At 40.2% G+C, this 15,067-nt stretch overlaps 1 protein-coding gene across 5 annotated transcripts in view; it reads right to left on the minus strand.

Moving 5' to 3' along the window:
• Window positions 1–15,067, minus strand: part of elmo1 (engulfment and cell motility 1 (ced-12 homolog, C. elegans)) — a 147,769-nt gene that overhangs the window by 41,258 nt on the left and 91,444 nt on the right. For all 5 annotated transcript variants that reach the window (XM_088089908.1, XM_088089909.1, XM_088089910.1 and 2 more), the window contains one exon: window positions 130–266. In XM_088089908.1, coding sequence (XP_087946034.1) covers window positions 130–266 — 137 coding nt within the window. The remainder of the gene's footprint in view (window positions 1–129; window positions 267–15,067) is intronic.

Genomic DNA, 15,067 nt, shown 5'->3' on the forward strand with positions numbered 1-15,067 from the left:
CGTTACTTAATGTTGTCTCCTCTCCAGTGTGAATGCACCACAAACAAACAAAATCAAGTTATAATCAGTATGAGGTATGGAAATTCATCTCAACCTTGCATCTCCCAAAACCACACACATTCTGTGTACCTTGTTGAAGTCTTCACTTGTGGCCCTCATCTCCTTCCAGGTTTTGTTGAGCAGCTGGATGCAGATGCAGAAGAATTCCTCAAAGGAGCGATCATGGGTGAAGAACATAGGGTGGAAGTCATGGCAGTTTTCACTGGCTGTGGACACAAAAAAAGAGATGAGTTGTCACCTGCAGTACAGCAGCAGTTTAAATGAGAGCTGACACCAGTGAGTGACAGCAATCCATTTTATGGTGACATTTAATTTATCACAAGACAAAATACTTTGCATTTAATTTATACAAAAATGTCAGTGCCCTAAATAATGCTCTAATGGGGACAATGATGACTTAGTATTCATTGTGTAATTAGTAGGCTAGAACCAGTACTTACTGGTATTGAGGACTTCAACATGTTAGTGCACCATTTTGTCAGACTTGTGATGAAGTAAAAATTGACGGGCATTTTTTATATTGCCGTTTTATGATGATTATTTTCTATGATAAATGTATGTTTACAAATTAGTTGTCTGAGGCTAATAAATTGCTATTACAACATTCTGAGCAACTGCTGGGCTACAAGGAATATTTTACTCTTTTCACTTTTAGTGGACTCTTTTTAAATATATAGTAAATTAAGCTAATTAGGGCCCAAGCACCGAAGGGTGTGAGGACCCTATTGAAATTGGTCTGTTTTTTCTTATTATTATTATTTTGTTAAATGAAACGCTTTTTTGAGGCCTTTATCATATTAAAAACTCATGAAATTTGGCATGATAATGGGGAGTGGTGAAAATTTTTGTATTTTATAGGTTTCAAAAAATGAGCTCAGTAGCACCCCAAATATGCCAACCCTGGCAAACCATTTCATGTAGAGGAATAAAAATTTGGATGCACATAGGACATGTCAGGACGGACAAAAAAGCCTCTTGAATTGTTATTTTTTGCAATTTTGTGGTGTTGGAATTTAATGCAGTGGTCCTACAGATTTCAACAGATTGACTTGAAAATCCCACAAACACAAAGTTTTACAGTAAGAGGTCCAGCTCCTAGCAGGTTGACTTGATATTTCTCAAAATTGTGTCAAAAAATCATTAAGATGTTGGTGATGATGAAAAATGAATATTGTGTCGTTTCTTTGAATGGTGTTCTCGTGACGCCACGGTGAATTTCAATGTTGTGACACGACATCAAAAACTGTCATAACTTGACCCCAGATGGTCAGATCTTAACAAAATTTCACACATTTGATGAGAGTACATTACACACTACATTACACTATTCTCCATAAAACAGAAAGCACTTTTTAAGGGGCAAGGCACGCATGAAAACGCACCAAATGTGGCTAGATCCATCAGAAATCCTAAATTGTAACATCTGATATGATTTTTTTGCATTGATGTGCAAAAATGGCTTTTGAGCACCCCCTAGAAAATTTCAATGAATCAGCCCCCGCAGACCATTTAACTTAGAGCTACGAAACTTGAGAAAGATGTTCAAAAGACCAAGACCTACAAAAAAGCCTCTTGGAGCCATGTCCTAAACCCAACAGGAAGGGCGCCATTTTGATTTGAATTTTCGTATTTTTTGTCATTTTAGTGTCTGTTTCGTTCAAACACTTGTCCTCCAGATTTCATCTGATCGACTTCAAATCTGAACATCAGTATTTCCTAAAGTTGGTGATGTTAAATTGCGAGTCGTTTTTCATTTCATCAAATGCTATTGCTGTTCTGTGGCGTTCTTCACCATGAAAACAGAAAGTTGTGTTTTTTTTCCCCAAATGCACTGATAGGAAAACTCTGTTCACAAACCATATAAAGCAGGAAATGATACTGGGATGGTTTTGAAATGGTTGCATTCTATGGTTTGTCCAGCAGAGTGCGCTCCTACTCCATTGCTGACACTACTCTCAGCACTGTAAATCACATGCACCACAGAGCAGCAGAATAGAGCACATACAGCCAAGGCACAATCTCACAGGCTGGATGCTTCCCTTTTTCACACCTGTCACAGCTGCAGCTGTGCCTCTTTCTCACACACACACACACACAGACAGAGAGAGAGCGTCAGAGAGTCACAAACACCTCTTCTAAAGAAATTTCACAAGTATCTACCTCCACCGCTACATGGAAGAAGCACTAATCTACTGCTGCGTGTAGTGTTGCCCCTTCTCAGAGAGACGCGGTTGCATCAGTCGGCGTCCAGCAAGTAGCCGCGACATGCGCAGAGGTACGAGGGGATGTTCATCTATGCTTGCAGCTTTAATTAAATTTATTTTCCCCAGGGTAACTTCAATGGATACGTCACTCAAAAAATTGACCATTTGTATATCAATTACTCATGCCATGTAACGTTGAATTTGTAAAAAAAAACAAACACTTTTTCCCTCTTGTTAGCCTCCACGGTGAACAGAGAATCCAAACAGAGTGAGCATTCTTAATGGACTAGCATCACAGGGTGTGTGTGGGCATGGTTCAGCATGGGCTAGAGCGTGCGTTTGAACTCTGCATGTGCATTCCTTTGAGGTGCTGACGCGCTCTATTCATCCATGCCGACTGGACTGTTTATGCAAAAGTGTTTTAAATAGTAAGATTTAGCAAAAATGCATGTATTTGGGAAGTATTAAACATACAACTGGATAAATGAGACTTGGATTTTATGCACGAGTTGTGTGATTGTTTGTGAAGAGATGCTTTTAATTTGTGTTGTTGCTAAAAGCGATCCCCTATACGTTTCAACTAGAATATTTGCCATTTTTGGATTCTTTGTCTACCTTGGAGCCATGGAAGAAAAACACTTTCTTTGGGAATTCAAAGTAACATTGGTCGAGTAGTTAGTCATTTTTGGGCAAAGTATTCTCTCAGTGATGATCTTTATGGCCTTTGCACACTGATGCCCCGTTTACACGTACACGGTTATTTTTAGAAATGGACATTTCACCCTCTCCGTTTTCAAAAATAATTCCGTGCACACATATCCGTTTTCAGAAAACTTTGCGTTTACACGAACCCGTGTATGTCTGCTGCCAGGACATTCCAAAACTGTAGGTGGCAGTGTAACGAGAAGCTGAAGCCCACGTTAGCCAATCAGAATCCCGACGCAGACAGGCTCTTGGTGTTGGAGGGAGGAGAAGTTGTTGCAAAATTGCTGTCCTCCGAACACTCATCCGTCTCTGCTCCTCCATGTAATAAATCAGCTGTAGTTGTAAATGTAAGCATGAGAAGAGGGCTTGCACCAACATAAATACGGCTGCTACTCTGAGGGGATCCATGGTTACCATAGCAACATGTAAACATAGGTCGCACTTTTGACGCGAGTGCAAGTTCTGTCGCATACTGTGACGTCTACTGCCTGCGTTTTCTCCGTTTTGCTCCGTTTACACACAAACGGGCAACCGGCGTTTTCCAAGATCTCCACCCTGGCCGGAATTTTTAAAAAGCATCCTTTTCAGAGGGGAATTCTCCGTTTGCATGTAAACGAAGGGTGCAAACACAGGAATATTTCTCCGTTTCTAAAAATAACCATGTACGTGTAAACGGGGCATGAGTCCATTTTTCAGATGTGTTGTTTTTTAATCTGGGGGGAAAAAAGTTCCGCACAGAAACCTTGCACACTGAATCCAATGCATTTTATAGTTCTATTTTTTGTAAAAATTTGCAATACAGAACAAAAACAAAACAAAAATGTCCTCCCTTGCTTGTTGCTTCTTTCCCACTGCATTTCTGGCTGCCATCACTATCCCTGTGTTTTGCATTCGGCACTGCAGCTGCATGAAGGGGCTGAGCTGTCCTCTCTCTCTTTCTCCACACTGTCTGTCCATGTGCGATCTTCATCCTCCATTACATCCTGCTCCTCTTCATCATCATTCACCTGAAAATTACTCTCTGATCTGTTAAAAGCAGGCTATCTGTCCGCCTGTGTCCAGCCAGCAAATATTCTTTACTGATTCTCTGTGAAACAACTTTCTCTAGGCCTTGGACAGATACAAAAAACGAAATTTCTGAGTCAGTGTGCAAACGTGATTCACACAACTTGAGGGTGTATTTATTCATTGTTTTAGATGTCAGACAAAAAAAGTGGACTCTGTGCAAATACCTTTACTGCATCTACTTGAGGGGCAATGTAACATTAGTGGCATCAATCTTCTCATCTAACTCTCAGCAAAAAAGCACATTTCCCAAATTGTCAAATAGTATGCAGGATTTAGTGGCATTTAGTGGTGAGGATTGCAACTGACAGAAAAGTCCTCCCTGTTTAAGCGTGTAGAAAAACCTATGTTGGTCATTACTTCAACGTCGAAACACAAAAATCAAAATCAAAATTTCTAAAGCCAGTGTTTGGTTTGTCCTTTCTGGACCACTGTGGAAACATGGTGGACTCATTCTATGCTAATGAAAACACAACAATTCTTAATTTCAGGTGACTATACCCTAATGAAAACATCATTCTGAATATTTTATTCTATTTCTGCTGATAGATCACCCAAAACTTATCTGAACATAGTCTGGACTATTTTATATAAATGTTACCACTGCACTCACGTAATCACAGCTCAGTAAATCTAATCCCAATAAGCCTAATCCTGACTCACATCTACTACATGTCCACGTACACTGACACATAATAACAGCCAGTTGGCCAGCAAAGGTCCATTTACTTTTTACCTCTCTCCTCCATGGAGCGACTCATGCCATATGGTTGCCTTCAATTTATAAATATGCAATTGGGCCTGAAGGAATGTGGCCCCGAGCCTGGACCTGCGCACCTGACTAGTGCGCAACAGGGCCATGCAGACCACACACACACACACACACACACACACAATGACTACAGGTAAATATCACTTAGCTAGAAAATGTTACAGATGAAGTCATCACATAACTGCTGGTGAAAAGTTCTGCATCACACTTAAAGTGACAGTTTAATGATCATACATGATCGCTCTGACACTTTGGCTCCAAAGAATAAATCATCAGACTCGTGCACACTAGATTCATATTCATAATACAGCATTTTCCAGAAGATAGAGTGCAGAGTAATATGTGATGTGACAGACTGCTCATGAGAGATAATCTAACTAGTCTGGGAGGGATTTTCAGATTTTGCGGTACAGACATGGCAGAAAGTTGATGTGTTTATTTCATAGAAACAGCCACTGAGAATGAGATACGGTTCCCCAGCGAAGGAAGGCTGTGCGTTATTGAAAATTTAGCTCCTCATCAACTTCAAACACAAAACACCCCTTGGAGACAAATTGTGACCAGCAAACATCGTTCCAACTGGATTAAATTGAGATTTTTCATTTTGCAAAGCTAGAGGTGGTTTATTTTCTATATTGGCAGTGCACTGAAGCGCTTCAATCCCCACTATTTGTGCGAGAGTGTGTTCGAAATAAGAATGAGAGGGAAGAGAAAAGCAAGGGCTCTTCAGTGCCCAAACCATATTAACCAAGAGGTAGAATAACAAGGCTTGACATTCATTTGAACCAAATTCGTCTCCCTCTCGTCGTCTCGCTGAGATGAGTGGCAGCCCTTGAGCCAAAGGTTGGTTCATTTAAAGAGTTTCAGAGCAGAGCAGCAGGGACACTGGCCCACCGCAAGCAGCCATGAAATTGGATGGAAGGGGTCAGGCAGCAATTGAAACTTCACAGTATAATGAGTGATGCCCGCAGGCCATGGGTACAACGACCTGAGCCTTGATTTTGTGCGATGGATGGGAGATTAAGGCGAGAGCGAGGTGGAAAAATCCGGGGGGATGCGCTACCGGTGCCGTTAGTCAATCAGGAAACTAATGGAGGTGAGTCAAAACAGATGCTGACTGGCTGCTTAGTCAACAGTACATCGCCCTTCGGGACACAACAAGGAAGGAAAAAAAACAGGAAAAGATGAAAGAATTTTAAAAAAGTCAAACACTCTTTAGGCCGACTGGTAAAAGTTGTTGGGAAGGTTGAAGTCTGGACTGACCTCTGAGCTAAATGGGCTGTTTATTGATAGGACCAACAGAGCCCTGAGGTGTCAAGGTGAGGGGAATTACATGTCAAGGCTTATTTGGGAGATACAGGCCGTGAGCGGTCTCATGTGGCTCTGCAGAAATTTCTCCATCCTCAGGTTTTGCAAGGCATGCTGCCTCGCCGACAGTTTTATTACCTCTCGCAGGGCTCAGCAGGACCTGGCGCAGCACAGCGACAAGGCAAAAAAAACATTATCGTGTGTTGATGCTCAAAATAGTTCCCAAACATTGTTCTGCATTGTAATACTCTTATTGCAAGCTTACCCAAATGGTTACAGAGTGTGGATCACTGAATATTTCATCAAACAAACATAATTCATCCATGCTGAGGAAATAATTTAAGAGGGGGGAATGTGGGCGCAGCTGCTCTGCATTTCAGCAGACTCCTGAGATGAAAATGCAACAGTATGTCGGTGTAACACTTATATCTATGGAAAAAATCACAATATATAGTCTAAATCACACTAGATTTCAAATGGCTTGTAGATATTTCGTTTTTACCCTTGGGGTTTTATGTATAAAAAGGTCTGCGATTTCATTAGTTCATTAAATGTTGATGCAAACACCTGCAAGTTAAAGCTGAGAGTCAGAACTTTAACCTCAGAGTTGCTGTTACTTTCCATATTCAATACAGAGGGGAAACAACTATCCCAACACTCATCATAGACTGTATTATATTTCACTGAGCCTGTGAGAATTACCAGCTGTTTACATGTATAATTTTTGCAGAGAAAGAGTCTTTATAAAGGACATCTTAAAGGATTCTTTTTGTTACTTTCCAGCCAGCTGAAATGTCACGTCTGAATCATTCTCACCACTGCACAAATGCACTTAAAATTATACGCCTGAATGAAGATGGCACTGTGTGAGTGCAAAGTCATGTTACTGTGATTAGGTAACTATTACTTTAAGCCTTACTAGCCTTAAGCTGGCCTTTTGGATGTTTCCTTTTTTCCTGACTAAAGCGATGCCTCAGCATTATTCTGGAATAGAAAGATCTTCTATACAATAAAATACTGCACCACCCATCACACTGACTTATGGAGCTCAGTGGCTAGACTGACTGTACTGAAGAAAAAAAGAAACAGACAGCTCCTTGCCACTGTTGCCCCAAATCATTAGTCTGCACACGACCTTAATCTGAGGCTGAACGCAGTCATCCTGTGTGTGTATGTGTGGCAACGGGGAAACATTCAGTAACAAGAAACGTCATTTCAATCTTCACATTAAGGCTATTGATGAGTGAAGCTATCTCATAACAATGTCTTTCTATAAGGGCACAAAGAGATGAGACTTACAGTGTCAGTCAAAATATAGAAGACAGATATTCAGAATATACTTGAGTGGACCTGAAGAGTTAGTGTTGAATATACTGTCTTCAGCTGTGATGTCATGATGTAGTGTATCCATTTCTTTTCATTATAAAACATTATTGCCCTGTACGTCTGAATTAATGAAGTTAACACAGGCTCAAGGCTTAAACTGTATTAATAAGGTATGAAATCACTGTGACACTGCCCATTGAATCCACAACAGCTTTGAAGGCTCAAGACTGAAACTGAGGCTGTCACCATCTTATATTTTTGGAGACAGAATTGACTGTTTTTGGACGATTAGAGGTTGGAGCTAACCCTGCTAACAGCTAGCTTGTTTTTTTTGTTTTGTTTTTTGGAGTATGGTTAACTGTGATTATGGTAATTCTACTTTAGAATAGTAAAAAAAAAAAGAAAAGGTTTAAAACCATTGTGACAAAACGTTCTTGCAGGAAAAGCTTAACATATATGACTCCTTAGATGTTCTTTTGATGCAACTGAATACTGAAAAAAAGAGGTTGTAAGGTAACAAAAATGTTAAAAAAATAACGTTCTTGAAATGAAAATGCACCAAAAATAGCAGTATATTTACCTATAATCTTTGAGTCTGGGGTTATGGACTAGTTTCCTCTCATACAAAACCTTGTTCTTTTGATACAACTGAATACCGAAGACTTGTCGACGGACAGCACCCATCACTCAAAGCAGCCATGCCATTTATTTTGAATAACTTTAAGCCTTACAAACATTTAGACAGGTGAGTTAAAACTTAATCAGCTCACAGTTGTTACTAACAGAGAAATGAGCTATAGAGACCACACCCTTTTTTGTACCAGGCTGTAAATATAAATTTTTTTTCTGCTGGGAAGTTGGGCATTTTAAAATGGGGGTCTATAGGGATTGACTGGCTTTTGGAGCCAGCCTCAAGTAGCCACTCAAGGTCCTGCAGTTTTTGGCACTTCTGCATTGGCTTCATTTTTAAGCCCCGGAGGTTGCCACGGGGGTCAGGGAAAAAAAAATGTCCAACACTTTATCTGTCAGTGATGACGCAAAATAATGATGATTGATAATTATCAGATATCAGTGAACTAGAGGTTGTCTATTATTTAAAAAGGTGTGAATAAGTGAATCGGGTGGGGATTGCAGACACAGCGTTAAGCAGTCTTTGCTGTTATTGGAAAGCTGCTTCTGTAACATCATTAAGAGGTGACCAGAGAGAGCTTCTTATCTTTAGCACCTTCCTCTGTTGTTGCAGTCGTTACTTACTAAATTCTCTTTTTGAAACTACATCACGCCATGACCCATGTCCCTAAAACAGGTAAGAATCCCGAGGCTAAGCACTCCTGAACCACTTTGAACTGAACTCTTAATCGGTGGAAACTGGGTTATGTAAAACCTCTCTGCCTTCTCTCCACTGAGGAGCGGCCTTCTCTCCCACAGGCAGTCTAACATGGTCATGAAGATGGGGTGGGCGACTGGACACATCAAGTGCCTGAGGAGTCTGACACTTCTCGATGGATGAGTCACGCATCCGGGGAGACAGACACACACACATACATACACACACACACACACACACACACACACACACACACACACACACACACAGTACTCTACTTGTAGCCAGATGACACGCCACAAAGCAGCAGGGTAGATTTGACCTCTCTCTCAATTTAAGTCAAGATTTATGACTCTTTTTGGCCGAGCATATGGGTCCACAGCAGACCACGAAGATGGATGGAAAATGGACTGTAATGAGTTTTCTTTGTCCTGTATGCTTTTTATACATCTGCACAGCCAGATGTTCAGTGCATGTGCCACCCATAAAGTAGGTAACAGGACACTGCAATGACTGGTTTAGGTTACGTTGGACCAAATGCGCATATGGATCAGCAGAATGACTTTTTTATGAATACGGTGCAATACTTTGTGACCATATGTCACTGCAAAATTATGACAAATACAAATTGTACCACAATTTGGTGGTACAACTGTTTTTTTGTTGCTGTGACACTTAACTGATAACAAAAATGTATAGTTGTCCTGCTTCTCTGAGTAAGTGCAAGAAACACAACAAAACTTCCCCCAGGAAGTGACAGGGAGCTTTTTTTTGCTTAAGGACACTTTAGCAGGATGAAATCTGAAAAGCCTTTCAGGTAAACAGTCACAATAATGCTGCAGCTAGGAATTATTTTTGTCACAGTTTTACAGAGCCAAAAGGGATGTCTTCAAATTGTTTGTTCCAACCAACAAGAAGTCCAAAACCAAAGGTACAGTATTCTATTTATGACTTACACAGAAAAAAGAGGAGATCTCAGCAAATCTCAGCAAAAAAATAATTAAACTTTTGACTAACAGACTATTTCTTCCCCATTCACACCACACCATCCTGTCAGGCTTCCCTTGAGTGAACAAAGAGTTCAGAATTAGTTATTTAAGCTTAAGAGTCAAGAAGCCTGTTTGAAAGACAGGGCCTTGTAGTTATCAACTTTCAAATTAAGTAAGACAAAACACAAAGGAAATTTCACACAACAGCGACAATGTTTCTGATGCAGAACCAGAATCTCATTTTTTCTGGTGGTCTGCTCGACTTATAGTCATGGCTGCTGGTTCATTGACAAGTAAAACAGATACAGAAAAAACGTTGTAAAGCTTCTTATAAAGGAGACCTATTATGCTCATTTTCAGGTTCATACTTGTATTTTGGGCTTCTACTGGAACGTGTTATATGTTTAATGTTAATAAAACACTTTTTTTCCACTCATACTGTCTTTACCACAACACCTGCATTCATCCTCTGTCCAAACTAGACTGTTTACAGCGCCTGTATCTTTAAACCCTCCTCCTGAAAAAGCCCAGTCTGCTCTGATTGGTCAGCATTTCCGTGTCTTTTGCTTCTTGGCGTCTCTGCACTATCATTGCAGCCAGAAAAATGACTGTAACAAAGTATAGTGGCACTTTGTACTATGAGAAATCCCCAATAAAAAACTAAACACAACCACACGTTCCAGCAGGAATATTATATGAAATCTGAGAGAAATTAATAACATTAGCGACCAACATGTTTCGCTTATGTAAGTATGTAGTTACATGTATGTAACATACAGTGTATGTAATGTAAACACACAAGTAGCGTTTGTGGAGCAGAAGACCATATAAAGAAATCCATCTAATTTAAAATTTATTTCCAAAGTCGGGCCGTTTCTCTCTCTACAGAGAAACTAATGCACGCTTTTAATATTAGCAGCCTACACTACTGTAACGCTCTCCTTTTAGGTCTATCACAGAATAGAATTAATCTGCTGCAACTAATTCAGAATTCTGCAGCTTGAATTCTGATGGAGACCAGAAGGAGAACACACATTACACCTGTTTTAAAAACTTTACAATGGCTACCTGTTCATTTTCGCATTGATTTTAAAATTCTTCTATTGGTTCATAAGGCACTGCATGGCCTTGCACCAGACTATATCTCAGAGATGCTTTTAGTTTATGAACCAGGAGCTGTTCCACAGTGTAGAACTAAAACATTTGGTGATTCTGCTTTTAGCCATTATGCCTTAAAATGCAGGGACAGCCTGCTGGAGGATCTGAGAGGAGCTGAAAATATTTATACTTTTAAATGTAAACTCTTTTTAGTCAGGCTTCTCTGTCATGTCTTACTGTCAAAATTCTATGGTTTTCGCTTATTCTACTTTCTTTAAAATCCATTTTTGCTCATTTTATATGTTGTTCTTGTTTTTGTTTCTTCAATTAAACTGTAAAACACTTTGAACTGCATTCAGTTTGTTCGAAAGGTGCTATATAAATCAAATTTGACTGAGTGATTGATTGATCAAGCTGATGTCAGCGTGTCTCGAGAGTAGAAAAAAACCTGAATGAGATTTTTGCTCACAGGGATTACTTTTACGTACGTTAACCTTATTATTTGAAACTTCACATTTAATATGAACATTGGACATTATGACTATGACTATAAAATAAGGAAAAGCAGAATAGGTGCCCTCTGAATAAGCTGAATAAATTATAATTTCATTGCGAACACTGGCTTTTAGGTAGCTGTAACTGCTGGGGATGGTAGCTCTGCAGTCATGTTGTCTTTTCACCAAGTGGGAGATAATATTGCTGCTGGAAACGGGATATTGTTAATATTATTAGCAATATATTTTAAACTCAGAATTACAACTCAGCAGACTGGTACTTTTTTCCTCCTCAGTTGCTCGCAATTGTGGTCTGAGGGACATAATGTGAACGCGTTATGAGCTCTGTGGGCAGCGAGGAGTTTCAAGTCAGTGTCATCCATCTGTCTCTAGGGACATGTCTGGCTGGGCTGAGGTCAGGGGTCACTGCCATCTCTCTAAGGTGACTCGGTTTATGGGTTTATGTGTATGTGAATAGGAGCGTGACTGAGTGTGGGACAGCTGTTGCCTGTCACGCTTTTATCAAAGTCCATTCAACGTGAGGGCTCTGTGACGTCAACTGAGAGCTAATTACACAACTGGCCACCACACAGAGTCCTGGAGGAGAGAGAGGTGACTAAGCATGTGTGTTAAAGTGAATGTGTGTGCAGCTGTGTGTCTATTTGTATGCATGCATGTGTGGGTATCGGTGTGCATGTGTGAGAGTAAAAAAGAGACAGAGGGGGGCGTGAGAGCTGAATGCCACCCTGACATCTGTCAAGGTCCACTGTGTATTTGTTTGTGTGTATGTGAGTGTGCACTAAGTAAGCAAAACAACCCCTAGAGTCACCTTGCAACTATGCCACATGATGAATACACAGCGAAAAGTGTCATCCTCACTCTAATTACAATACCAGCATGCTATGATGTCCAACTGTGACAAGGGGAGTGAGTGAGTGTGTGTGTGTGTGTGTGTGTGTGTGTGTGTGTGTGTGTGTGTGTGTGTGTGTGTGTGTGTGTGTGTGTGTGTGTGTGTGTGTGTGTGTGTGTGTGTGTGTGTGTGTGTGTGTGTGTGTCCAGCGAGCAGCATCAGCATCATCTTTCCGGTCCAGTCACTGTTTGTGTGTGTGCAGGATGCCAAGGCAGCAGGTAAACAGAGATGCAAACCACGGACGGCTAGATGACTTAGCAAGCTGACTGTGTACTTCATGGCACAGCAAACAACACCACAGATGCTGGTAATGCAGCCTAAAATAAGCTCATAGTAAAGCCATTTATCAAAGCAAACCAATCTATTTACTGTCATTTTCACTGACTGTGCTGCTCTAATTGGGAAAAATCTGTTGCGTAGATAATTTTTAGTTGCTAAGATTATCCTACACTTCCACATGTCTCCAGGAAAAACAGTGAGCTGAACAGCAATTCTGTCATAGCTACATTTTAAAGTGCAGGTCACATTATGCTCTTGGGCACAAAAAGGTATTTTTCAAGAAACAAGCAGGATTTTTTTGTGTGCCTGCTAGTCAGCAAGGGAAACAATTAAATGCGAATGTGCTACAGCCTCACAAACAGACTCCTGAAAAGCTTTATGAGCATCTTCACTCGGAGTGCAGGTTTAATTAAAATGGGGAACCATCCTGGAATACTATATGAAGTTAGTTTAAAGGGACAGGTCACCCCAAAATAAAAATACACAGTTTTCCTCTAACCTGTAGTGCTATTTATCAGTCTAGACTGTTTTGGTTTGAGTTGCACAGTGTTGTAGATATCGGCTGTATAAATGTGAGCTTTCTCTCCAATATAATGAAATTAGATGGTATTCCGCTTGTGGTGCTCAAAGCACCAAAAAAACATCTGAAAAACTCAACAGCAATGTTTCTTTCCACAAATTATGACCCGATTACTTGAGATATAATCCACAGACCATAAGCAGTTTCATGTAGGAACTACTCTTTCTTCAGAACTATACCCACCAGCCATATCACCCAGCAGAAGGAAGAGTGCATCTACTGATAGTTCATCTCGCACCACTGAGCTAGTTAATGTTACAGCTCAGCCAACAAAAACGCCATTAATGTTAAAATCTTGATCTGTCACGAGACTCTCACCCATGAGTAGATGAACGCTTTCTTCTGTGCAGCAGTACATTTGGCAAGTGCAGTTCCGTAGAAAGATAATAGTTCCTACATGATACTGCTAACAACAAGGTCTGTGGATTATTTCTGGAATTGTTGTTTCAAATGTATTTTGTGGCTCTTCGAGCACAACAAGCAGAGCGTCATTTAGTTCCATTATGGTGGAGACATCTTTACAGCTGATATCTCCAACACACACAACTCACACCAAAACAAGAATGATAAATAGTTCCACAGGTAAGAGGAAAAGATTGTATATTTGACTTTGAATTGAACTGTCGCTTTAATACAAACATGCATTGGTTCAACACAACACACAAAGTTAGGACTCACACAGACGTTCAGTCAGCCAAGCATCGATTAAATTGGCCTTCAAATCAAGAACCACGACTATAATGAGTACTTGAGTTCAGTGAGGGAAACTCATAAGATTACAAGCTAATTTTTATCTTGCTAACAATGCTAGGGTAGAATCTGGGCCAAATGTGTCCCATTAAAATGTAATGTCTGGTTTTTGAAGTTTGGCATCTGTGTAATGATAAACCAGTTTTATAATGTTTGGGTGACACCAGCAGGGCTGCTGTGTGGTACTCGCTCTTACAATTTGAGTATCTCTATCTTGAAACTAATGATCATTATATAATGGAGCCAGGAGAATGAGGTCACTGGTTCAAGTTGCAATGGAAGACAACATTATGCTGTGCAAAATATGCTATTTGTCCACAGTATTGAATTTGTTTTTCTGAGTTTATTTACACCAAGTAGTCCCTTTCAGGGAGGAAAGGAAGCATATGGAGAACCTTGATTAGATAAGGATGAAAAAGTCAAAGCCTTATATCCTCTGCGGTTTCTAATTACGTAACTAAACCATTTTAGCATGCAGTCCCCAACAATGGTCAAGATGCATTAGAGGACAGAGGGAGAGCGAGGGAGAGCAGAACAGCAGATGGAGAGAGGGGAAAATGAGACAGAGGGAGGCATGCAGTGAATCCATCGGCGCTATATGAACTGAGACACGCACCCAACAAATTCAACCATACATCTGCTTTCACAGACGCGTGTCCCCTCAAATACAACAAGGCAACAGGCATCAAGCTGTGGATTTTCTGTCAAGTCAAAGCTGCCTCAGGATGCATCTTTTTTAATAATTCTTGAATACAACTTGTGTCTCAATAAATCAGGTACAGGAGCAACGGTGCAGACTCTGATATGCACATCACGGCAGATTCTTCCGCAGGAAAACCTCAGATCAGACGGTCTTAGTCATGCAAACAAACACACAATCTGTCTGAGTTTGCCCAAATGCAGAAACAGAATTGTTTAATCATAACAAAACAACATAAAATTCTCTAGCTTACATGCACATATGTGCGTTTGCACACATATACACCCACATGAAAGCACACAAACACAGCCTGTGTGCGTGCATAAATGATAATTATGCTTCTAAACATAGAGATGCAGAGAGAAAATGACACATAGGTATTATCATAAACCATTAAACTCAAAGATAATAATGCTGTAACTGTTAGAGGTAAAAAAAAAAAAAGAAAAGAAAAAAGCATGTACTCATCTAACTAAAAAGCAAGGAATCTTTGTCTTTCT

Source organism: Plectropomus leopardus, chromosome 17 (assembly GCF_026936395.1).
Source record: "Plectropomus leopardus strain MGB_pleo_1.0 chromosome 17, ASM2693639v1, whole genome shotgun sequence".
Classification (NCBI taxonomy): Eukaryota; Metazoa; Chordata; class Actinopteri; order Perciformes; family Serranidae; genus Plectropomus; species Plectropomus leopardus.